The 27,426-nt window shown below is 40.9% G+C and overlaps 1 protein-coding gene across 4 annotated transcripts in view; it reads left to right on the top strand.

Annotated features, from left to right (window-relative positions):
* The window catches only part of rel (v-rel avian reticuloendotheliosis viral oncogene homolog), a 60,978-nt gene that overhangs the window by 12,841 nt on the left and 20,711 nt on the right, over nt 1-27,426 (top strand). For all 4 annotated transcript variants that reach the window (XM_078556914.1, XM_078556912.1, XM_078556913.1 and 1 more), the window contains exon 5: nt 20,237-20,316. In XM_078556914.1, coding sequence (XP_078413040.1) covers nt 20,237-20,316 — 80 coding nt within the window. The remainder of the gene's footprint in view (nt 1-20,236; nt 20,317-27,426) is intronic.

The following is a 27,426-nucleotide window of genomic DNA, read 5'->3' as shown; positions in this document are numbered from 1 at the left end:
AGAGCCTTTAATTTTTCTAATTACCATTATTTGCATGGACCTTATTTGCCGATGCCCTATTACTATTAAACTCCCTGTCCCTTCCTGTTGCACTCTGTTTGTAATTGCTGGACTGTCCCGTCGGTCTCAACTTTTCTCTTTAGATTTCTAAATCACCTGAACCCTCTCTTCCCCACCTCCCCCACCCCCTATCCCCCATGCTTTTAGTTTAAAGCCCTATCCACAGTCTAGTTATACGATTCACCAGGACTCTGATCCCAGCCCAGTTTAAGTGAAGCCCATTCCAATGGAACAGCTCTCTCTTTCCCGAGTACAGGTGCCAGTGTCCCATGAATCAAAACCCTTTCTTCCCACACCAGCCTTTGAGCCATATGTTCAATTCTCTAACCTGCTTGACCCTATGCCACTTGGCATGTGGCTCAGGTAACAATCCAGGGATTATTACCTTTGAGGCTCTGCATTTTAATTTGGGTCTTAATTCCTCAAACACTCTCAGCAGAGTGCACACCTCAGCATGAAACACTCAGCAGAACATCATTCCTAGTTCTACCTATGTCATTTGTTTCTATGTGGACCATGACAACTGGATCCACCCCCTCCCACTCCAAGTTCATCTCCAGCCACAATATGCCCTTCACCTTGGCACCAGACATGCAATACAGTCTTTGGAACTCCTGGTCATGCGGCTGCAGAGAACAGTATCTATCACCCTGACTATACTGTCTCCTATCACTACCACATTCTTTACCACCCTGCACTTGAATGGCCTTCTGCACCATGGTCAATTTGTTCATCCACTATGCAGTCCTTGTTCTTATCCACGTGGTACCTACATGGATAATGCGGTACTTTGGTTAAAGTGAAGGGCTGAAGCTCCTCCATCACTACATGCTGGATCCCCAGGTCTGCCTGACTTGCCGCCACACCCTCCTGACCATTGACCAACTCCAAAGTGGGACTTAACCTAAGGGTGTGTCTGCCTCCCAAAACAAAGTAACCAGGTAACTGTCCTCCCTTCTAATGCTGTGCAATGTCTGCAGCTCGGAATCCAGCTCAGCAACTCTGAGCCAAAGTTGTTCAAGTTGCAGGCACTTACTGTAGGTACAGTTGCCCAGGACTGCAAAACATTCCACAAACTCCCACATGTTGCAATCATAACACACCACTGCTCTGCCATGTCTGCTTAACCTTATTTATTTGATTAGTCAACCAGTTACTAATTTGGTAAATTAAAGTAATAGCAAGTTACAGTCTCCTAGCTTAGAGACAAAAGAAGAACTCTCACCAGATGCTGGGGGTAAAACAAAAAGAATAAAAAGCAGCACCTCCTTCCACCCCCACCACCCACCCACCCACAAACATTCGTACCAAATTCCTGACTTAATTCATGAAACACCCTGTTCCCAGATCGCTAGGTGCAGTAGCAAACACTGTCTATACAGAGAGCTTACTTAGGAAGCACGCTCAAGTTACAGCTGCTAAGTCAGCTTCCTGCCACAATAGTTTAGATTTATTCAGAGAACCAATTTTAGTTGATGGACAGTTAACTGTCACTGCCAGGCGGTTTCTATTAACTAGGTATCTCGACTAGCTTGCAGTTTTAATGTTTTAAGTGAGATTCTAACTGTTAATCTAAATTATAGCTTGAGAAATATTTAATAGAAATATCCCGCTTGCACCAAATTCCTGGCTTAGCACACGGTTCATGAAACATTCTGTTCCCAGATCACTCTGTGCTTCCCCACTCTCTTGTATGGAATGAACAACTGGCCTTGTCACTTTAATTTGACATTTTTGTTGTAAGTCCACCTCAGCATGCAGACAGTACCTTAGTTTAACATCTCATTCAAACAATGGCACTTTCGATGCAGTAGTCCTTCGGTGCAGTATGAAGTTTAAGCCAAGGTTATATATGCAAATCCATAACGTAGCTTGCATGTACAATCTTCTTGGTCAGAAGCAAGAGTGCTTCCAAAATGGGCTGGTGGATGGTGGGTTCTCATTCCATAGGTGGGAAGTTTCCAAGCTCAGCTGGATCATCAGGGACAGTGGTAAATGAAGTGCAGGGTGTTTTCCCATAGAGAGAAATAAATCAACATGTCAGTCACCCTGAGCTAGACTTGTAACAACAAGTAGCAACAAGCCAACAAGTAGCTGGTTCCTGAATAGCATTGGCAAAAGCTGAGGAGAAGATAGTCTGCTTGGCCTCTGGTGGAACATTGTATGTAGGATCAAACCCAAAGTGGGGACGTGTAAGCACGTTAAAGCCAGTCAAATCCACATTCTATCTGTATCCTTATATTTTGTTTAGTCAAGCATTATTGATGACAGAATTTACTGAAAGTTTTCCTTGATTTTTAATGGGAAGACCATTTTGTTTGATAGTAGATAACTGGGAAAGCCATTGCCTTATCATTGATCGATGGATTTTTCTGGACTGTTGTCTGATGTTCAGATGTTGGAACAAGGCTGAGAGGAGGAGATGCCTATTTAAAAATGATTGTGGCACTGACAGACAGGAAAGTGTCTGCTGTGGTGAGCTTCTAGGAAGCTTGCTCATTTGCCCATTTTCTTGTGAACATTTGAAACTTTTTTAAAGTGCTTTGAATAAGAACTATCAACACCGATTTTCATTTCTGTTGAGATAATGTGGAATAATACCATTTGTTTGAGAGCATTGCAAAAATCTTTTCCTTCATGAAACTGCAAATTCTGTTTGCCCTGTGGAAGAAAAGAGCTTCATCAGTCAAATTACATTTTCATCATTCATGTACTTAGCAAGTTAGCTCTTTCACCTTACATGTCCTGTCGTGAATAAAGCTTTGTTGAATAAATTATGCAAATTTGCATTGAAAAATCCAATTCCCAAGCATACCCATACATGTGAGGATATAATTTATCTTGCAATTGGCACTGGGGAAACATGTTGCTTTTTGATATTTCAAATGAGGCATTACATTTTTACACAACCTAAATATGGCCTGTTTGAAACTAATCCTAATCTTGTGATAATTTACTTAATGAAAATTTCCTTCCATTCTGTGACTCCTTCCTTCAACCCTGATTGCTGATATGAAATCCTTGCATAACTTTGTCCATCATGCCAGTGTTATCTTCAAAAAGATTCCAGTTGGTTCATTTAGCATCACCTCCCTTCCCTGAAACAATACTAACTTGTTTTGACAAGTTATGTCTCCAAGTGCTTTTCTTTCAAATTGTTTTGAGTTTCCTTACCAATATAGTTTCCAGATATGCACTTCCCTTTTTAAACCGATATTAGGCATAGGCACTTATCCAATCCTCAGGAGTTTCTGATAAATACAGCGCAAAGTTAGTTAAACATCAAGAATTAATTTATTTCCAAAGTTCGCGAAGCAAGCATAATTAAAGGCCCATAATGGTATGGTAATACTGCAATCAAGTACAGGCAGTGTGGGAGGGGATTGTGCTGTACTTCGTAAGAGAAAGAAATACTGAAAGCGTGAAAATCTATAATTAGCGAAGGGTGAAATTGAAAAACACCTAGGTGCTAAACTTGGCAGTAAACAAGTCTAGTCCCTGTGGAGCAACAATGTTGAGCCACCTTGTTAATTTAGTAGATGGCAAGTCATGGGATGTCATTCTTGCACTAAAGAATCCTCTGATCCGACTGCACCCTGTCCAGTTTTGGTCATTAAGATGCACAGGAGCCATCCAAGTTTGGGAAACAGTGCATTTAAGAGCCACAAAGGTAACGCCCAGGTTGATTTATAAGGCCAGACTCTTTGGCCAGAAAATTTGATAACTCCTGAAAACAGGCAAGAGTATCACGATGTATGATTAGCAATCCCCGTTGCTTTTCATGCAGGCAACGCGCAAACTTCATTCAGCCAATGTTAAACGCACTATTGAGTGGCTGCATGCCAGAGCAAAATCATGAAAGGCTAACGTGAGTTTAACCTAGCCTGCACTACTTAAAGCCAACCTACACCTCTTAAAGGGAGCAGGTACTGGAAGTCATTGTAAAATTGAGTTTAACCTGGGCAAGACCCAAGAATGCCACAACGTGGCAAACAGCAGGCTTCCAGCTTTTATTACTGGAGGCCTTGGTGCAGGAGGCAGAGAGCAGGACAGATGTAATCTATCCACAGGGTGCAAGAGGTGTTCCAGACAAACTTTGAGAAGGTAGTGGGCCTAGATAGCTAGCAATCAAGAGGACCTGGCTACAGTGTCACAAGAATTTCAGTGACCTTACACGAGTGGACAAGGTCAGTGGGAGTGTATGTTCAAATGCTATCTCCCACCAACTGCAGCAGTAGCCTCACACAATATACCACACCCCCATCAGCAATAATCTCTATAAATTATGACTCATACCTAACTAACATTCAAAGCATCACCTCACCCTCACACTTAGCACTGCTGCAAGCCTTATGCCCACATCTCACAGCTTGCACAGGCTGCCAGCCACTACAGCCACATTGCCCACCACACTTGGTGATGCACTTCCCTTCCTCTTGCAGGACAAGGTGGCACATACCTGGAAGGCAGGGGATAGACTCAACTGCATGTCCTTACCCAGTAGAGGAGCCAATGCTCGCCATCATTCAAGCAGCCATGACTAAAGCCTCGGTCAGTGGCAGGACTGAAGCCATCAAGATGATAGTATGCTCATACCAAATTGTCTCTCTCGCATCTCACTTTACCTTCATTCTACAACCTTTTCTATTTTAAAGCAGAAGATGGTCTAAGCATGCATCTTTTGCTTCCCCCCCGACCATTCCCCTCATCAAAACCCTAACCTTGTGCCTTTTTCTTCTTAGATACCCAAGAACTGGCACCTGGCCAGGCAGTGATAGAAAAGCAAGAGGTGGAAGAGCAGGAAGACAGTGAGAAAGAAGAAATATCATCACTAACTCTCACACTCGCAGCCACCAACTCAGATACTGACACTGTGTGTACTTTGGAAGGTAGCTTAAAGGCAAGAACCACACGTGGTGAGACACAGGGTATGACTGGACTGCAGCCAGTGTAGGGAAGGTATAGCACAGGTGCCAGCTCGCTGAAAGATAAGGTTGCACATGAGATCTGCTGCCAAGGATTCAGCTGAGGACTTCGAAGTGGTGGCCAAAGAAGAAGGCTAATGGGTATGCCTGCTGAAATGCATGGTACTTTGGCAGTCCTACTCCTGTATACAAATGTCAAGGAGCTTAGAGGAGTCAGCAACAACTTGGCACAGGGCTTTGTGCAGAGCTTGGAGACCATCCTTTCCAGCGTGGAAGTGGTACTCAACTCCATGAGAACACTCATGGGCTGATTAATGATGCAGCCTGTGGTGGCTGATATCTCCGCTTCCATTGCAACACAAGCAGAAGCGAGCCAATGTCTGAGTGCTGCAGTGGATGCTCAAACTGAAGTCATGCAAGCTCAGTTTGCTACCATGAAGTCCCAGACTGCTGCCATCATAGCTGCAGATACCAGTGTTCAAAGGGACATGCAAGGTGTCACAACATTCCAGCAATCTGTCCTCCAACACATTGCTCAAGCTACTGAGGCACCACCCCGTGGGAACAACAGTGGGCATATGGAGCACAAACCTGTTGTCCCCCCTCAGGATGATAGCATTTATCCTCCCACCACTGCTACTCTGCCAATGCCTAGCCTGGCACCCCAGACTCCTGCTGCACATACAGAAATGCTGCAGTTTGAAGCTGGGCCTTTTAGGCCTGAAGCTGCTTGAGATTGTCCTGAAAGAACACTTTGTTTCCCCCACTGAAAGATAGCAGTCTTCTGCAAGCCATGCTGCAGCCATTGGTGTAGCACTGCATAGGAGCACTAGGACCGGCAAACGCACCCAGAAGACAGGCACGGAGGGAATGCATAAGGGTCATTATAGAATCAAAGAATGGTTACAGCACAGAAGGAGGCCATTTGGCCTGTTGTGCCTGTGCTGGCTCTCTGAAGGAACAGATCACCTTGTGCTACTCTCCCGCCTTTTCCCTGATGCCCTGCACGTTCTCCCTTTTCAGATAATAATCTGATTTCCTCTTGAAAGCTTCGATTGAACCTGCCTCCACCACACTCTCAGGCAGTGCAATCCAGATCCTAGCCAGTTGCTGTGTGAAAAGGTTTTTCCTCATGTTACCATTGCTTTTTTTGTCACTTGGCCTGAATTTTTCTTGCGTTGGGCGGGCTCGGCAGGAGTGGGCAGGGCGGCCATGGAGCTGACCGCTGCCCGCGATCAGCTCCACACCGCCATTTTACGCGGGCAGGCCAATTAAGGCCCGCCCAGTGTAATACGTGAGTGGCAGGGCTGAATGCTACCTGTGTGGGCAGGGGGAGGAGCGAGAGTCAGGTCCAGCGCTCTTTTGCACATGCACGCAAAAGAGTGCTTCAGTCTCCCTGAGGCACGGAGCTGCCTTGGAGATTGAAGCGGTTTTAAAAAAAAAAAATTTTAAGACATTGAAAATTTAATGAAACGTCCCCTCATGTGACTGTGTCACATGAGATGGGACATGTTTTTATTTTTCATAGAAACTTTTTATTTAAGTAGTATAAGCTTTAGGAAACCTCATCCCTCTTGTGGATGAGGTTTCCTAAAAAACACTAAAGCCACTTGACCTTTTTGCCTGCCCGCCAACTGTTAGGTTGGACGGGCAGCGTAAACTTGACATTAATTACTTCGTTAATGGCCTTAATGGGCCTATCAATTATTAGCGGGCGCGCAACCGATTCCGGTGCGTGCCCACCGAACGAACCATCGTGAGACAGCGCGATGACATCGGGATGCATGCCCAACGTCATCACGCATCATTTTACGCGCCGGCGTTTCGGCACGCTGACTGAAAAACCCTGGCCCTTAAATCTGTGCCCTTTGGTTCTCGATCCTTCCACCAATGGGAATAGTTTCTCCCTATCTACTCCGTCCAGACCCCTCATGATTTTAAATACCTCTATCAAATCTCCTCTCAGCCTTCCCTTCTCGAAGGAAAGCAGTCCCAACTTCTCCAATCTATTTACGTAACTGGAGTTCCTATCCCTGGAACATTCTTGTGAATCTTTTCCGCACCCTCTCTAATGCTTTCACATCCTTCCTGAAGTGTGGCGCCCAGAACTGGACACAATATTCCAATTGAGGCTGAACTAGTGTTTTATACAGGTTTAACATAACTTCCTTAGTTTTGTACTCTGTGCCCCTATTGATCAAGCTTAGGATACTGTATATTTTATTAACCACTCTCTCAACTAGCCCTGCCACCTTCAATGGCTTATGCATTCAGGCTCCTTTGCAGTTTTGCCGCAAATTATTGTTTCTAGAAGCTTCCCCATCACTAAGGTTACACTGACTGGCCTGTAGTTGCTTAGCTTATCTTTACACTTTTTTTTTGAACAAGGGTGTAACGTTTGCAATTCTCCAGTCCTCTGGCCCAACCCCTGAGTCTAAAGAAGATTATAAAATTATGGCCAGTGCCTCTGCAATTTCCACTCTCGCTTCCCTCAGTATCTTTGGATGCATCTAATCCAGCCCTGGTGCCTTATTAACTTTTAATTACAGACAGCCTATCCAATGCTACTTTATCAATTCAACTGTCCGAACTATCTGCTGTTTCACTATGACCTATGCTGCATCTTGTTCCTTGGTAAAGACAAATGCAAAGTATTAATTTAACACGTCAGCCATGCCCCCTGCCCTTATGCACAAACTCATTTTTTGGTCCCTAATCAGCCCCACTCCTCCTTTTATCACCCTTTGCCAATTATATGCCTATAGAAGACTTTTTAGATTCTCTTTTATGTTAGTACTCTCTTTTTGCTTCTCCTCTTTGCTTTTTCAATTCCCTTCTGAATCTTCCGTATTCAACCAGGTTTTTTGTTGTATTATCCACTTGACAACTATCATAAGCACACTTTTTCTTCTTCATCTTGATCTCTATCTATTTTGTCATCCAGGGAGCCCTGGATTTCTTTGCCCTGCCTTTCCCCTTTGTGCTTCGACTGTACCTGAACTATCTCTTCTTTTATGGTAGCCCATTGTTCTGTTTTGCCTGCCAACCTTTGATTCCTCTGGGTTAGAACCATTCTTACCCCATTGAAGTTGTGTTTTCCCCGGCTAATCATTCTTACTCCGGATTGCTCCTTGTCCTTCTCCATAGCCAACCTACACCTTATGATACAATATTCACTGTCCCAAAAATGTTCTCCCACTGACACTTGATCCACTTGGCCCACCTGATTCCCTAGAACCAGGTCCAGCAATATCTCCTTTCTCATTGGACTGGACACATACTGCTGTAGAAAATTCTCCTGAACACACTTTAAGAACTCTTGCCCCTCCCTATCCTCTACACTACTATTATCCCAATCTATATTTGGATAATTGAAACCCCCCATTATAACTATTCTATAATTCTTGCACCCCCCTGTAATTTCCTGCAAATTTGTTCCTCAACATCCTTCCCATTAGTTGGTGGCCTATAGACTACACCAAAACATGTAATTGCACCTTTTTTGTTCCTTAGCTCCAGCCAAATAGATTCTGCCCTTGACCCCTTTGGGACATCCACTCTCTCCAGCACTGCGATGTTCTCCTTAATCAATACAGCCGCCCTCCCACTTTCCTTCCTTGCTTTTCTTTCCTGAGCACCTTGTGTCCAGGAATATTTGTGTCCAGGGCAGTACGGCCCTTCTTTGAGCCAGGTCTCATAATAGTCACAACACCATATTTCTATGTGTCTATCTGCATGCTTTTGTATGTAATATGGCATGGTTTGGTTTATAAATTTTATTTGGAATGTTTATTTTCTGGTGGCTTTACTTTAACATTGTGGATATGAAGATGATGTGATGGTCATTAAAGAGCGAAGGTAAGATGTGGGGCTGTTGTGAATTGGAATTGGGATTGCATTCACTGGTACTGTAGTCGGATGACTCGATCATGGACAGCATGGCCAGAAAGGAGATGTGTCAGTTGCCTCTTCTTCTTCTTCCTCCTCCTTTTTCAGTTGACTGTTACATAGCTGGTGACAAGTGCTTTATCATGTTGGCAAGGTTCTGTAATTTGCAGCAGACCGCCACCAATCTTGATACATGATCTGCCAAGTATTGCAAAGCTCCCCGAGAGCTGTTCAGACAGCTGAACTGTTTCAGCATGCTAGTGGTCTGCTCAGTCATGTTTCTTGTGGCAGCGTGACTTTCATCATATACTGCCCACATGTGCAAGAGTTGCACACTGGAGTTATGAGTCAACTGGTCAACGGACAGCCCTTGTTGTCCAGTAGCCACTGTCTGGTTTGTCTTGGTGGCTGAAATGCAGATGATACAACAAACTGCCATTAGAATTAACACATTATAATTGCTATCAGGATTTTGTGCTTTAGTTGTCAGTGGTCATTGTCTGTTTCTCCCTTTTACCTAAAATATATTTTGTAAAGCATATACTTTCCTTTTTCTTGTATCCTACCCTCTCCTATACTTCTGTCAATGTAAGGGTGTGCCTACTTGCACAGCTTTTGGGATTGCCACTATCTGTTCTCATCCGTTAGTATACCAGCGTATTTTCAGTTTGGTTATTTGTTTTGTCAGTTTCTTTAGGGTCGGGTGGGGGGGAAGAAGAGATACAGAAATAATATTTTCTGTGGGACCCTTCACCAGGAAATTCTGAAGGATCTACTCCAACATTAATCTTTCTCGTTTCGATGCTGTCTAATGCTCAAAAATGCAAAGGCCGCCTGGCTGATTCGCCTGCCTGCCAACCATAAGGTTGGATGGACGGCGAAAAATCTGTCTTAATTAATACTTTAATGGTCTTAATAGGCCTCTTAATTGTCGATGGGCGCGCTGCCAACTCTCACGCACGCCATCTGACCGAAATATTGCGTGCTATTTAAAGCTCAATTGAGTCAGGTGCGCGCCCGCCTGCAGGACGTAAAATTCTGCCCTATGTGTCAGGAGAAGGCCATGTAAGATCTAACAAGAGTGTGTGAAAAGCCTTAATGAAGCCTCCAGCATTTGTGCATAAGTCTGCTATCTAATGAACTTGAAGCTAGGGAAAAGCCATTTGGAATTCCACTGTCCAGGGTATTGTGTTAACTTGCTGAGCCTGTTTTAAATCTAAAATCTATTTTGGACAGTGCCTTAAAGGGAGTGTAACTGAGTGTCAGGTTAAGTAGGAATTTTAGGCGTCATTATAGTAGTAATTGTAGTCTTATGTATGCGCTCGAAATCTTTTATTTTGTTAATATATATTTTAATTTAATTTTTAAAAATCTCTAAAGATCTTAGCGTCATAGTTATTACAGCACAGAAGGAGGCCATTCAGCCCATCAAGTCCATGCCAGTGCTATCCAGAGCAATCCAGTCAGGCCCATTCCCTACTCTATCCGTGTAGCCCTGCAAGTTTATTTCCCTTAAGTGCCCATCCAATTTCCATTTCAAATTACTGATCACCTCTCCTTCCAGCACTCTCTTAGGCAGCAAGCTTCAGGCCATTACCACCCACTGCGTAAAATAGTTCCTCCTTATATTCCCCCCTGCATGTCTTGCCCCAAAGATTAAATCTGTGATCCCCTAGCCCTTATACCATCAGCTAATGGGAACAGTTTTGCTTTGTCTACCTTATCTAAACCCGTCTTAATCTTGTACACCTCTATCAGATCTCCCCTCAAACTCATTTGCTCCAACCTAACCTTGAAGTTAAATTCCCACATACCTGGAACCATTCCAGTAAATCTCCTCTGCACCCTCTCAAGGACTCCCACATCCTTCCTAAAATGTGGTGATGAGAATTAGATGCAATACTCTAGCTGCAGTCTAACCAGAGTTTTATAAAGGCATCCCATAACTTTACTGCTTTTATACTTATAAAAGCAGTAAAGTTATGGTGTGCCAAGATCCCATATGTTTCACTAATTATTCTCAATAAGCCCTGCCATTTATAAACTGTTGTAATAATACAATTATCCAAATCATGAAATAATACTCCTGAATTACAAAAATTCTGAATTCATTGCACACATCTCGTAATAAATACAAATTGCAAAACCGTTGTGAAAGCGCGACCAAGTTCCACTCGTGGATTTGGTCCGCCTGGCACACATCATCTGCCACGTCATAACAAGGTTATTTTTAGTCCATTGGTTAATATGTTCATATCAAATTCCTTCATGCTATTTTAGTTATGACCATATAAGAGTGCACGCACAAATCTGATGTAAGTGCATTGAAATTCCATAAAAAATAGCGCACAGAAATTTTAACCCTCATTTCTTTAAATGAAACTTTTTTCATTTAGAGTGCTATTTGACAGCTGGGCTTGTTTACAGTGTGACTATTGTGTTGTTTTGAAGGAACCATAATATGAATGATTGATATGCAGAGGAGGGGAATTTTTATAACTGTAATCATTGCTGTTTTATAAATTGCTTCTGAAATGATTCAGAGCTTGACCTTGATACAATTAATTCAGTGCTGGATTTCTTTAATGAAAGTTTTAATTTCCAATTCATATCTCAAAGTGTAGTTACAAAGGGAATATTTTTGATTTCCATTTCGTAGAAGTTACTAATTTGAATTACAATAATTTATATAGTGACTATTTTAATACAGAATGCATTATTTAAATTTGCACTGAAAGTTTTCTCAAGCACTTTATTTTCGAAATGACAGACTGCTGCTTCACAAAATAGTGGAAGAATACTTGAATTTGCTCTATATAACAAAAATATTGTGGCAACTCCTGTATTTATGTAAATATGTATTTCATACAGTTGGCTGAGGCATTTCTAAAATCTGAACTCTTAAGTAATGAAAAGTATGTCACGAACATCAATTAATTTTCATCAACTGCCCTGTCATAAATGATTCAGATTCATATAACTTATGGTACCTGTGGCAATCTGATGTGTAACAAATCTTTAGAATATAAGAACATAAGCAATAAGAGCAGGATTAGGCCTTTTGGTCCCTCAAGCCTGCCCCATCATTCAATAAGATCATGGCTGGTCTGCCCCAGGCCTCAACTCCTCTTTTGTGCCAGCTCCTCATGGCCCTCAATTCCCCAATATTTCAAAAATCTGTCTACCTCCTTTTTAAATACTTTCCGTGATCTAGCCTCCACAACTCTCTAGGGTAGAGAATTCCAGACATTCACTACCCTCTGAGAGAAGAAATTCCTCCGTTCAAATCGTCAAAGAATGGTATAATGGAAAATCATATGATCTTAGTATCCAATAGCAGAGTAGCGCAGGCTACCTCTAGTTAGTAGTCTGTAATCAGTAGTTAGTATAGAGATAGTTTGAAGTGTTAGCACATTTTTAGTTGCTGCTGAGTACCTTTGTAAATAAACTACCTATGAAGTGTCTGCTACTCAACTCTATCATTAGTACCAAATGGGCCACCCCTTACCAACAAGCGTGTGAACAGGATCCAACAAACTGGTGACTAGGATTCAACAAACTGACGATGAGGATTTAACAAACTGGTGACAAGGGTTAAACAAGTTAAACAGAAGCAAGCAAGAGAAATAAAATCGGCACTGTACCTCGCACAGCAATTGTAAGTAGAAGCTCCGTACAAACCATCAAAGTAACTCCCTCACAGCATGCTGCAATTCGGAAGAATTGATCCTTTTGATCCAGCAACGGACGCTTGGTCCCACTACACTGAGTGTCTCTCGTTCTCGGGGAAGAGAAGAGGCGGGCGATCCTCTTAAGTACATGCGGGAATAAGACTTATGGCTTGATTCGAAATTTGATGGCACCCAGTGCTCCAAACTCAGGAAATTTTGATGAATCAGCGGACCTGGTGAAGGACCATTACCAACCAAAGCCCTCAGTAATGACTCAAAGGTTCAAGTTTAATTCAAGAATTAGAGCCTTGGGCGAGACAGTTGCAAGCTATGTGGTAAGCTTGAAGCAATTAACAGAGTATTGAGATTTTGGTACATCCTTGAGCGATATGCTTAGAGATCGTTTAGTGTGTGGTGTGAATGAGGGCACAGTTCAGAAGCGATTGTTATCTGAAACAAATTTGGATTTTAAGAAGGTGCTAGAGATTGCACTGGCAATGGAAAGTGCAGTTAGAGATTTGAAAGCCATATAGGGCGCGCAAAATGGCGCCGTCCTCCACATTGGGTGGGCAGCCCAGCCACAAAGGGCGTGAAAATGCAAGACTACTGAGAGGCGAGAAACAGCCCCCCACTAGCAGACTAATGAGAAAAACGACTTAGCAGCAAAAACAAGGAGTAGTATCAATAGAGGTGGAAACGAACAATCTTTAACGATTGGCACTTTAAAAAAATAGAATGTTTTTATTGTCATAAAAACAGTCACATAACGAGACAGTGTAAGGGAAGAGTCAAGCAGATTTTTAAACAAAAGAGAAAAAAACAGAGAGATCTATAATGTAGAAGAGCCTGAAGAAACAGATTCAGATATTTATTTGTTGTATAACTTGAAGGTTGGAAGAACAGATCCAATCTATGTAACAGTGAAAGTGTATGGTAGACCTGTTCAAATGGATGGGAACACAGGAGCTTCCACTACAGTAATTGGGGAACATACCTTCAAATATCTGAGTAAGAGGGAATATCAGTTAAATTTGGAAGAAACAACTGCCCAATTAAAAACATACATGGGTGAAAACACCCAAGTCAAAGGCATAAGTAATGTAACTGTACACTATAGGAGCCAATTAGTAAAGCTACCAATGTTGGTATTGAGAGACAGAGGACCAAGCCTCCTAGGGCACAACTGGCTAAGGGAAATCGACCTTGAGGAACTACTGAGATTCCCAGAGGAAGCAGGAAGCATTTCTGCTTTGGAAAAGGAGTGTGTAAAGAAGGAAGACAAGCTGTCTTGAGCCAAAACATGGAAGAACAACAGAAGGAAATCGAAGAAATCATGCTTAAGGACAGAGTTAAGGAAAAAGAAAACCTGCTGAAAGACCTTCACACACTATAAGATTCCCTCAGGTCAAAGTTTGTACCACTGGAAAAGTATGAAGAGAAACAGAAAGAATTCAGCACCTCTCTGACCACAATGAAGGATCAGTTGGTAGAGAAGACACCACAATACTCAATTTTCCAGGAGGCAGCAAGCAAATACAAAAAAGAGATGGAAGAGCTGAAGAATCAGCTGCATGAAGCCAAGGAGGCTTTGGAAGCAAAAGTCACAGAATTTTCTAAGAAGCAGACAGATGATGAAATTCTGGGAGACTCAACCACTGAGTTCACTCAAGTCACGCTTACATCTGAGATTAGTCGGGTCAATATTGAAACTGAAAAGAAGGCCGAGATTAAAGTCAGCGCTAGAAAGAAGAAGACACATAGAAAGAAGACACAGAAATGCAAATAAGGTTTTAATCCTGGCAGCACATGAGTATACTTTCATACATATACTTGTAGTCAAATTGCAAACACCCATGTACTTAGTTGTTTGCCTTTAGAAGGAAGGGATGTGGAAGTCCAAGTTCCACAAGAACTTACTTTGTTGTTACATTTCTTAGATTCATCACTGATATGCAGTCGACAGATCAGAGACTGGACAAGTAGGGACCCAGTCCTATCAAAAGTATGAGAACAAGTACTTCATGGTTGGTCACAAGAGCCTGTATCTGACAAAATGAAACCATACTTCAACAGAAGGCATGAAATAACCGGTCAGGATGGTATCTTATTGTGGGGAGCATGAGTGATAGTACCTCTAAAGGGCAGAGAGCCATTGCTAATTGAACTACACACACACATCCAGGAATATCCTGAATGAGGACCAAAGCATTCTGCTACCTATGGGGGCCTGGGACGGATGGCGGAATAGAGAGCTTAGTGAAGAATTGTGTGCAATGTTACCTTCAACAGCTCCATTACACCCTTGGGAATGGCCAGGAAGACCATGGGTGCGGTTACACATTGTTCCCATGAAAGGTCCAACATAGTCAATGTTTCTGTTCATTGTTGATGCCCACTGAAAATGAGTGGACATATATGAGGTGAAATCACCAACGTCTTCTGCTACAATTGAGAAACTACGTCAAAGTTTTGCACTAACGGACTGTCAGAAGAAGCTGTTTCTGATAACGGCACGGCATTTACGAGTGCTGAGTTTCAGTGATTTATTAGTCTCAATGGTATCATGTAAAATCTTCACCGTACCATCCTTCCTCAAAAGGACTGGCCGAAAGGGCGGTTCAAACATTCAAGGCTGGCGTGAAGAAATCAACTGGAGATTCTATAACGACCAAGTTAGCATGCTTTCTTTTCCATTATAGGACCGCCCCTCACACAGCAACAGGTGTCAAACCTTCAGAATTATTAATGAAACACCATCTCAGGACAAGTTTGAGCTTAACAATGCCAAATTTAGGTGGAAAGGAGTCTGGGAGGTCAGAAAACTAGACACAACTGGCATAATTGCGAGAGGAAATTTACTGTGGGACAAACGGTATACATGAAGAACTACGAAGAAGGACCAAAATGGTTACCGGGTGAAATAAGTACAGTGACTGGACCTCTTTCTTACCACGTGGAGATGGAAAGCTGAGTCATACGGAGATATGTGGATCATCTAAGGAAGAGAGAAACGAGGCACCAAGAAATTATTCCACCAGTGTTCGCGACCGAGTCTGCATTTCCTGTTGAGAGAACTCAAGCCATTTAAGACACATCTGTTGCTCCTTCAAGAATGGAGAATACAGATCTGCAGGAGCTCGCCAAAGCACCTGATGTGCAGGCAACTGCAGAAAAGGAGGTTCCTGACTAGGCATCTGAAGTTGTAGAGCTGAGATGCTCTACACGCATAAGGAAACCTCCAGAAAGACTGAATTTGTAAATTATTTATCAGTATAAATATTTTGCTATTTTGAGAAAATTGTAATTGTAAATATAAAATGTATTTCTCAGTAAAGGGGAAGGGACCTGGTAATCTGATGTGTAATACACCTTTAAGAAGAATGTTATAATGGAAGATCACATGATCCTAGTATCCAATAGCAGAGTAGCGTGGGCTACCTCTGTAGTTAGTAGTCTGTAGCCAGTAGTTAGTAGCAGCAGTAGCATAGCGATAGAGGTTTGAAGTGTTAGCACAGGTTTAGTCGCTGCTGAGTACCTTTGTAAATAAACACAGAGCTTCCATCTGTGAAGTGTCTGCTACACAACTCCATCATTAATACCAAATCGGCCATCCTTTACAACAAGCGTGCGAACAGGATCTAACAAACTGGTGACTAGGACCCAACAGTACCCTTACTGTGTTTATTTACTGCACGCAGTCAAAAAATCCAACAACATTAATAGAATCAATCAGTTAAAATTGTTAATTTTCATGCAAAACAAAGAGAGTAGCCAAAGGAAGTGTGGGGCTAATTAGGAACAACAAGGAGATCTTCTTTTGGAAGCAGGGAAACATGGCTGAGGTACTAAATTATTACTTTGCATTTGTCTTCACGAAAGAAGATGCTGCCAATGTAACCATATAGGAGGAGTCACCGGTGATATTGGATAGGATAAAAATACATAAAGAGGAGGTTGGCAGTTCTCAAAGTAAAATGACACCGATTCAGATGGGATACACCCTAGATTACTGAGGGAAGTAGCTGGTGGAAATTGCAGAGGCTCTGGCTGCAACATTCCAATCATCCTCATGAGTGGGGATGTTGCCAAAGAACTGGAAGATTACAAATGTTACATCCCTGTTTAAAAAGGGGGAGGGGGGATAAACAAGGCAATTACAGACCAGTCAGCCCTAAACCTTTAGAGATAATAACCCAGGTCAAAATGAATTGGAAATTGGAAGACATGAGCTAATAAACCAAAGGGTTTGTTAAAGGTAAATTGTATTAACTGATTTGACCAAGTTCTTTGAAGTAATGGAGATGCTTAGTGAGGATAATGTGGTTGATGCATGTATGGACTTTCAAAAGATATTTGACAAAGTATGACATATTAGACTTGTCAGCAAAATTTAAAACCCGTGAAATTAAGGAAACAGTTAAAGTGTGGATACAAAATTGACTATGGGACAGAAAGCAGAGTAGTGGTGAACATTTATTTTTCAGACTAGGGGTAAGTATGCAGTGCTGTTCCCCAGTGAGTGGTGTCAGGACCGCTGCTCTTTTTGATATATATTAATAATTTAGACTCGGGTGTATAGTGAATAATTTCAAAGTTCACAGATAATATGAAACTCAGAAATGTAGTTAATAATGAGTAAGATAGTAACACTTCAGGAGGACATAGACAATTGTAAAATGGGCAGACTCATAGCAAATTGAACTTTATGTGGAGAAGTGTGAAGTGATGCATTTGGTAGGAAGGATAAGGAGAGCAATATAAACTAAATAATATAATTTTTAAAGGGATACAGGAACAGAGAGGCCATGGAGTTCACATATACAATCCCTTGAAGGTGGCAGGACAAGTTGAGAAGTTAAACTGGCATATGGGATCCTTGGCTTTATAAACAGAGGAATAGAACACAAAAGCAAGGAAGTTATGCTAAACCTTTATAAATCACTGGCTGTGCTCCAGCTAGAGTAGCGTGTCCAATTTTGAGCAGCAAACAATAGGAAAGATGTCAAGGCTTTAGAGAGATTGCAGAGGAGATTTACTTGAATGGCATTAGGGATGTGGGACTTCAGTTACCTGGAGAGACTGAAGAAACTCTGGTTGTTCTCCTTCCAACAGGGAGGTTTGGAGATTTGATAGAGGTATTAAAAATCATGAACATTTTTGTTAGAGTAAATAAGGATAAAGTATTTCCTATGGCAGGAATACCCAAAGCATATAGACTTATGGTGATTGATTGGGAAAAGAACCAGAGACGCAAGGAATCATTTTTTTTACATAGCTAGGTGTTGCATCTGGAATGCAGTGACTAAAAGGGTGGTGGTAGCAGATTCAGTAGCTTTCCAAAGAGAATTGGATAAACACTTAAAGGGAAAGGAATCACAGGACCATGAGGAAAGAGCAGAGGAGTGAGATTAATTCAGTAGCTCTACCAAAGAGCAAGCATGCACATGATGGACCAAAAGGTCTCTTTTTCTGTATTATTCTATGATCCTTAGAGAATATGGTTAATTGTGGTTAATTTTGTGTATTTTTTTATTTTGGTTTTTAAGCATTAATGAGTAAGATAGTCACACTGTCATATAATAGTAACACTATTAGAGGAGATCTAATTGAGGTATATGAGATGCTAAAGGGGATAAACAAAGTAGACGTGGAACGGATATTTCCCCTTGTGGGGCATTCTAGATCGAGAAGCCATAGCTTTAGGCTAAGGGGTGGTAGATTTAAATCAGAGATGAGGAGGAATTACTTTTCTCAAAGGGTCGTGAATCTGTGGAATTCACCAACTCAGAGTGCAGTGGATGCCGGGACGCTGAATAAATTTAAGGAGGAGATTAGACAGATTTTTAATTAGTAACGGGTTGAAAGGTTATGGGGAGAGGGTGGGAAATTGGAGTTGAGGCCAAAATGAAATCAGCCATGATCGTATTGAATGGCGGGGCAGGTTGGAGGGGCTGAATTGCCTACTCCTCCTAGTTCTTATGTTCTTATGTTTTTAATGTTCACATCCTTCTCTATATGTGTGTGTAAGGTGTGTATATGTAAATATACATGTATTTACCCATTCAAATTGGGAATTGTCATTGTGCATATTTCTGCAGTCTTTTCCCATGTTAAGGGTCTGGTAGTGAATTAAAAACACTCAAATATATGCAAATCATGGAATCATAGGATGGTTACAGTACAGAAGGAGGTCATTCAATCTGTTGGATCTGTGCTGGCTCTCCACAAGAGCAGTTTAGCTAGTACCACTATCCAACCCTCTTTTCATTGTGCTGCAAATTTTTTCTCTCCAGGTGCTTATCCAATTTCCATTTGAAAGCCCCTACTGAATCTGCCTCCACTACACTCTCTCAGGTAGTGCCTTTCAGGTCCTAAACCACTCACTGTGGGGAAAAAAATGTTTTTCCTCATGTTTTTACTTTTACATTTTTACTCATAAACGACATAGATGACTATGGTGGGGGGTAGGATTAGGAACAAGTACTTCCTAGTTGTCACATCCATTATGCTGTGATGATGTCATGGTTTTTCCATGTGGGACATGTAGATTAGTTTGCGCATGACACAAAGATTGGCCGGGTGGTTAACAGTGAGGTTGCGTGTCTTGGGCTACAGGAAGTTATAGACGGGATGGTCAAATGGGCAGATAAGTGGCAGATGGAATTTAATCCTGAAAAGTGTGAGGTGATACACTTTGGAAGGAGTAACTTGACAAGGAAGTATTCAATGAACGGCATGACACTAGGAAGTTCCAAGGAACAAAGGGACCTTGGTGTGTGTGTCCATAGATCTCTGAAGGTGGAGGGGCATGTTAGTGGTGTGGTGAATAAGGCATAATGATGAACAATACAAATGCAACCTATATTATCAAACATACACTTATAATTCCTGGAGTCTGTAATGGTGAAAGCTAAACAGCTCAATTTGAAAACTAGAATATGCTGTTTATTTTAATGTGAATAATGCTAATATTCCATCTCCAAATATTGTGCTTTGTAATGTTTTTAGGGCAAATAACGTAGTTGAGAAGTATTTAGAGATCATTTTATAATGAGGTAAAATGTTACCTGCCTGCTGTCTGTGGTTTGAGACAGTTCATTAAGGGGTTTATACTTTTGCTCATAAATTATTTGTTGGTTTAGTAACATAAAGCAGGTCATAATGTAGACAAATGCAGTATTGACACTACAGTATTAATTCCCTAAATCACAAGTTGAGTTATTCCAACCCAGCTCTTTGAAATAAGTACTTCCTAGTTGTCACATCCATTATGCTGTGATGATGTCATGGTTTTTCCATGTGGGAAATGCAATGGGGAAGCCCCAAACATTGAAGTACAGTGTTATGCAAATCAGTCAAGAAATGGACTCCTGCACAATTTTCCACAGCTCATACCTTCTGCTTGATATAGTAAATATGTAGCATTTCTATTTCAAGAAAAGTGAAAGATATGAAATGGGAGTTTTGCCTGTACATAGCTGATGCTGTTATTTAAAAAGTAACTTAAGTTTTTTCCATTGAGAACTTATTTGTTTGCTACAAAGTATTCTTTCCTACTGTTGTTGCTACCCATTCAGACAATACGTTGATGAAACTTTCATCATTGTTTTTAGTTTATCTCCTAGATATACACAGTAAGTATGGTTTCCTTTTATTGTTGTGCTGTGTGTTAATTGCTCCACATTCTTTTAGTTTTCAGAACTTGGGAATTCAGTGCGTAAAGAAGAAGGAAGTAAAAGAGGCAATTCAGCGACGCCTCAACCGCTTTACGGGTAAGGAATTCTCTCCTCCCCCGCCCTGTAATCATGTTTAGTTTTTCATTTCATTTTACATATAATTGAAAAAAAACACTGGTATGATCATTACTTTCAAATTGTTACTAAAGTTTCAATCCGTTGCAGCTCAGGATATCTCCCAGCATAAATGTACATTGACTGCTTACAGCTAATTGAAGTTGCTCAGTGCCCTATGATTGCAGTCCTAAACTCCATTTGTATTTGCAAACTCTTGAATTTTCACAGTTTGAGGAATCTACTCTAGTTACCGGGGGTTCAGCCCCACTAAACAACTTGCTGAATGTATGTGCCGTTATGACAGCTTGGTGTGAACTTAACCCTAGGCGGAATCAAGAGGAGACGAAATGCGAGAGATTTTCAAATCTGATATCCAGAATAAAGGAAAATTCATACTCTTTCCATAAGTGAATATGACTGTGCTACAAATTAACAATGACTACCAATGTGCAACACAGGTTTAAATCACTTGCAAGCATCTGTGCAACCCAAACCAAGATTGACTTTAAACATCATGAAAATGTTTGGTTCAGTTGCTTGCTTTGGAACCAAGTATGACTATAGAATAATTGTAACCTTTGCTGTGGTTTTCGAATGGTTTCTTACAAAATCGGCTAAAGATGCTGTACTTGAAGGAATTAAATTTGCATTTTCTTTTGTGAAGAAGCCAAGACAAAATGATCAAACTGTTTTTCAAAAGCTTAAAAACATTTTCATCACTTTTCCCCAATATAAATGTACAACCCTCCCCCCTCAGGTTGCTTTTGCCCCTTTCCCTCAGGCTGTGCACCCTCTACAGATAACTGGTTGAGGTGATTCCAATATTCTGCCACTATCACTCTACTAGTAACAAGTGAGCAAACTCAGCCTAGCGATGGCTTTTTGCTAGTGTTTTTTTTTCATTCCTCCTGCAGCTGCATTTGCTTCCTTCAGCAATCTGCTGAGTTCATAAACTCTCAGAAATGTGAGAATGTGCTTTATACTTGCCCAAAATATGACACATGTTTAAACTTGGCTAATTTGATCAATTGTGGCCCATAGACATGGTGGCATCCTCAACTCCAGCTAGGTCAGCTTTAAGTTACTTACTTTTTTAATTAGCATTGAACTGAACTAAAAGGTGAAACAAGGATACATTTTGTGGACGTTTTAGTTAACCTTTCCTATAAATTGGAATTTAATACTATTCAAGAAATAAGAACATATAGTTTGCACAAGTTTGGAAAGTCAAGATGTTCGCTACAGCTTGGGTTGAGTTAACCTCCCTACATCAAATTAGTAGCAACTTTAAATTGAGGGGTTGTGGTTGAGTACTCAAGAGGCATTCCTTAGCCTTGTCAGTCCTTCTCCTCAGGCTTCTGAAATGGTGGACTCCGAAACCAGTAAAGAAATGGTAATGTATTACAATTTTTTACATAGAAAAGTATTTTCTCAGTGACCTAATTTATAAATTGCTCCATTTTTTGCCCATCTCTATATGCAAAGCAGATATAAATAAGAATTCTTGCTAGTCTGTAATTTAGCAGCTTGTTTTAGCCACCTATGCATACAAAGGGAATAATTTTAAAATACTCTGTTTCAGGTGTTTACATGTTGTATTAAAATATAACAGTTGCTGCACTTCCTGTCAACTTTTTCTATTAGAAATTCCTACCTTCATGTTTATAATGGGAATGGTCTATATAAACTGCTGTAATTACATTCCTGTCAGTGGACATGCAGCTGCTCAGTGTAATGACAGCATGATACATTTACCTAGACAGTTTCTATTTTATATGTGGATACAGGAATTTAAAATGGAAATATTATAATGAGAGTAGATCTTTTAAAATGGGGACTGAATTATGTCTGTGGGCTGCATCTTCCAGGCGGGGGGCGGGGCCTGCTCTCCGACACGTAAAATGATGGGGGGTGATGTCAGGCGTGTGTCCCGATGCCACCCCGTGTCATTTAGATTTTCAGTTTGGCGGGTGCGCAGCCAACTTGGCTGCGCGCCCGCCGAACTGTCAACGGCCACTTAAAGGCCTTTAAAAAAGTAATTAAGCTAATTAAAGGGCCTGCCCGTCCAACCTTAAGGGCATCTCATGGGCCGGTCAGCTCTAATGTTTTCCCAAGAGACATGGTCTGCAACGCAGAAGTTTGTAAAGCTCTTTTTTTTAGGGTGTCCTTGCACCTTTTGTACTGACCACCTTGACATTGTTTGCCCTGAGACGGTTCCATGTAGAAGGTCTGCTTGAGAATCCTGTAGTTATCCATGTAGGGGACATGGGCTGCCCATGATATTTGAATTTTCTGAGGGTGATCTCCACTCTGTTGGGCCCAGCATGATGATAAACCTCGTTTTTTGTGATTTTGTTCTGTCATCACGGTGGACCTTGATTGTCTTTCGCTTTGGTGTGGCACCTATACAGCAGGGTAGTAAGGACAATGGCCCACCTGATAACCATACTTTACCCTGAAACTACACTCGGTTTTTACTCTGGAGTTAAATTTTCATCTTTATTGTGTAGGCAGTGATCTGATGGAGTGAATCGCCCACCTCGTTTCCATTCCATTGATGTCAATATATAATGTTCTTTAATGAGCAGGTAATCCATTCAGTAAGGATGAAATTTACATTCCTTCCCCCACCTGTGCACTGCCACAGGAGGTCAACCAGTGCATGTGTGTGGATTGGTCATTTGTTCCTTCAGCAGTATAACTAAAGAACATATCTCTTCATATGATTATTTTAAGTCATCTAGTGTGAGTGTTGTGATGACAAATCTGTTTCCTTACCAAACCACATGTAAATGTCGCTGTCATTTATTGCAAAGCACAATGTTAATTAGAGGAATCTGCTTTACTCTAAACTGCATATTGAAAACAAGATGCAGTCATTAGAGGAGCACAATAAACAGAGTAGCAAAGACAGTGTAGAGCAACAGTTCCTAAATTTGAAGCACATGAACTGTCAAGTGTGTATCTGCATTAAGTTGTTGCTGCATGAACTTTTTGGTAGTAATGTGCAGTAAGCATATATCAGGAAGCTGGTGTCTGTGAAACTGTGGTGTCTAAAAGGGAACTGAATACAGGAAATGGGCCCCAGGTCTGAGACATGCTTTACTGAGTACAGTAAAATTAAATGTGAACTGCACCACTATGGCCTAAAGGGAATCTGTTTCATTTTAATATTAGTTATGATGGTTAAACTGTGTAATTCTGTGTCATATATTTATTTAATTAAAATGTAGATTGCAGACAATTTGAAAAGGCTTAAAGAATATATTACTTAAAAATAATACAAGAGGAAATGTAGTTTCTATCTGGTTTCCTTTTCAAATGGCACAGATTGTAAATAAAAACCACTTTAGTGCAAATTTTAGAGTTTACAAAGTTTTAAAAATTGATGTACGAAAAGGTATAAATATTTTCCATTTGGCATATAGCTTTGCAGAAAAGTTGATGACCAACATTTCCCAGTCCAGTAGGTCCCAGAAGCCCCTTGGATTTATAACTTTGCAAGAAGGCTGTCATTAATGCTATTTTAATTTACACTTATCATAACTTTGCATTCTTATACTGGTAAGGTAAAATGCAAATAAAAGAATTAACTATAATAATACATATTCCCAGAAAACAATACAAGGGCAATCATAGAAAATAAATAGCCATGTCTCATTTCATGTCACGTTGATTCTAGGTGACACTTCTTTCTTTCATCTCTTCTTTCTACTTGAGGTAAATGCCTGAAAATGGAATCCAGAATCTTGATACTTGGCAAATGTTTTGCATACCTTTTCCTGGCTCTTTTGTTGTACATCGTGGCAGTAAACTCAATACATTCCACTTGAAGATTAGTATTATCCTACAGCTGAAGATAGATACTCTAACCACTGCTCACTATACAAAGTCTACGTCTCCCTCATTTGGAATCCCTAGGCTTAAAAACATAGCCCAGACTTAATTGAATCCCTGAATCTCAGATTCCCAAAATGAGGATATTTTTGGATCCCAGCTGCTGACTTTGAGAGCTTTTTTGCCCTTATTCCACCCTGCAGATTTGACTTACCTTGGGATAAATCCATTGCATTTACTCTACTGACCTATCGGCCTGTTTAAAATCTCATACTAAGTCTTTTTGAATACCTTGAGCACATAGAGCTGAATTTTTAATTAAGGGTCAGGAACTAGACACTTGGGCTAGATCCAGGTCCAGATCCCACAGGATACGCTTTAGACATGCGCATTGCGTTTTTCAAAGCTTCATCCAAATCAAAGGTCAGGGAGTGGGCTTGCAATGAAATCAGAGATGGAGGGCGGACTCTTGACACTGGAGGACCAATGGGAAGCTATCCAGCACTCAGGTCATTGGCCTCACCAGTCGGGGTGGGAGCTGCTGATGTAAGGATGCAGACAGCAAGGGAGAAAGGCAGGTAAGTTAATTTTATTTTTAAAAATGCCAAAACTGCCTAGCTATGGTCCTGGAGGGTGGGGGGGCAACCCCTCCAGGAGATGACCAGTGGCCACAGCTGTGGCCTGGCAGCCATTGGGGGTTTTGTGGGGGAAGGGATCCCCCGCTTGATCCATTGTGTCACCCCCACCCATCCTGAGCCCACCATGTTGGCCTGGACAAACATGGGCTGGCCCACATTGCCAACTGAAAATGCCAGTCAGCACGGAAACAGGCCACTTAATTAAATCTAAATTGGCTACCTGCTGTTTTCTGGCGAGAAGCCAATCTGACCCCTAAACTGGCTTCCCTCAAAATAGCCCAGGGTCAGGATTGTGGAATGAACTGGCACGGGGGCTGGCAGTGCCACATTGCCTCTCTGCCCACCTCCGATCAGGACCTTGACCTTTTGTAAAAATCCAGCCCATCATGTTTGTGGGTGTACACAAAAGTACAGAAAAAGCAACAATGTTCCCCTTGTGATGCACAGAACATCAGAGAAAATGAGAAAGCAGGAAACTATTCGATAAATAACCTGAAAATGCTCCTAACCATCTTCACGCCCAGCTCCTGAAACACATTTGCATATGTTGGAACCCAGTGACCTTTGAGACCCACTTTCAATGAGTGGGAATGTGAATTCTAATATGTGGGTAGAAAGACTGGAAAATTGCATTCAAATGAAGCTCCCACCTATTTCAGGCAGGAGGTTAATTTATATGTGTAGTCCAATTTGTGTGAACTCCAATGGTTAAATGTTCCAATCAGTAACACGCAGATTTCAAATCTAAAGTTTTAATTACTGATGTATTCAGTACTGGCATTAGAGAGAACAACTCTTGTCAATATTGAGGTTGTGATACTGACCAATTAGGATGTTACATGCTAATTAATGTTTAAAATTCCCAAATAGCATCAGTTAAACTTCAGCAAACCTAATGGCAGTTGAAGTAAGGAAGCATTGTCCACATTTCACTTTGAAAAGGGAGTGATGTTGATGAAATTAGGAAGTTCTGAATTGGCTCACTTCCAGACACAGCCCACTGTTGGTTCCTGTGCTACAATTTTGGACAAAACAATTAATAATATCATCTGTGCAGAATTTTTTTCTGATTTTAATTTTAAAAATCAGTTTCATCAGGCTGTCTGACATAATTCCATCAGTACATCATTGAACACCTTATTCAGTAGCAGAATAAAGCTCTGTTCCACCGCAGTGGGACATGGGTTTGTCCCCACTGTTTCCCATGCAGCTTTTCAGATTTCAGCTATTGTCATTAGGGATGATGCTGAATGGGGGGTAGGTGCTTCCCCCATAGCAAGTTCAAGGAAGTCAGAAGATGATTAACTTTGGCTGCTTTCTTTCACTTCCAAGCAACCTGGTGACAGAAGTTTGACTTGGAAGCAATCATTATGGGAGGGATCTTGGACAAGATGAGCTTCCAGCTTGTGGCAAAGTTCTCTGACTTAAGAAATACACCAATCAAAATGTAACCATGGCTCATCCACCATTTGTGTGACCAGTTACTTGCCTACAAATCAGTGAGTGACTAGGAAACAAAACGGGTAGGGCTAAGATGAGAAAGTGCTGAAAGCCTGTTTTAAGACCAGTAACTCTTTAGCAATTTTTGTGCATTCACAATTACATAACTGAACTTTGTTAAGGTTATTCATTTACCATTAGATACCACATAAAGCTATTTTTAAGCATTTCCATCATTCACTTTCTGATATGATTAGTTCTTAAAATTGGTCTTTCCTTCAGGAAAATGTACTCCACTGGAAATAAGTAAGACAGATGATTTGTTCCACTAAATCCTGTGAATTCTGCAATTTTGCCTACAGTATGACTTGCTGCCCAAGCATTGAGAAAAAATCCCCATAGATGGTGACATACCGGTTTCTGACCAGATTTAAGTGATAATAAATCTTGCCCTATCTTTAAGCAATGCTTGATTAATATACAAAGGGATCAATTTTTTTTATTATAAGGACATTAAGTCTGTATTCTTGCATCTTAAAGCAATTTGAACTTCCAAAGAAAATTCTGTATTCAGATATACAATTGTTCAGAAAATGTAATACATTAAATGTATTAAATATATTCTTGCATTTAAATTCCTAAATTGCTGCATTGCCTTAGCTGAGATTTTAATAAGGTAAAATGTTAAATCCTATGGCTTACTTTCCTGCCAGTGTTGTAAAAAGTACTATACCACTGTGATGTGGTTAAATAATTTTGTCATTTTAGCCACAGTGCAAAATTGCAAGAATACAATCTACCATTTGTAGTTCTACCAGTTTGTTTAGTAGGCTTGACATGAAAAATACATGAAATTCAAAGACTGAGCTTTGTAACATAAAAGATTGTACTGGTCCTTTTTATTAGTATTAATATCACACTAGTATAGCATTAATTTGTGTTCTATCATTGGTGATGCAAATAATAAAAGCTGTAAATGTCAACAGGGTTTACTACATTGCATGAGGAGCCCTGGTAACACGATGTGAGAGGTTATGAAAATTTTATTTTCGAACCTGAATGTGAAATTTTCTGCAGCTGACCTTTTTTGGATTTAAAAAAAAACTGTTGACATTAGCAGAAGGTGTTCCTCTTGTTGCGTAGATTGGTTTGAAATAAACCACCAAAAAATACA

Source organism: Cetorhinus maximus, chromosome 14 (genome assembly GCF_964194155.1).
Source record: "Cetorhinus maximus chromosome 14, sCetMax3.hap1.1, whole genome shotgun sequence".
Classification (NCBI taxonomy): Eukaryota; Metazoa; Chordata; class Chondrichthyes; order Lamniformes; family Cetorhinidae; genus Cetorhinus; species Cetorhinus maximus.
This window is presented reverse-complemented; position numbering and strand designations above follow the sequence as displayed.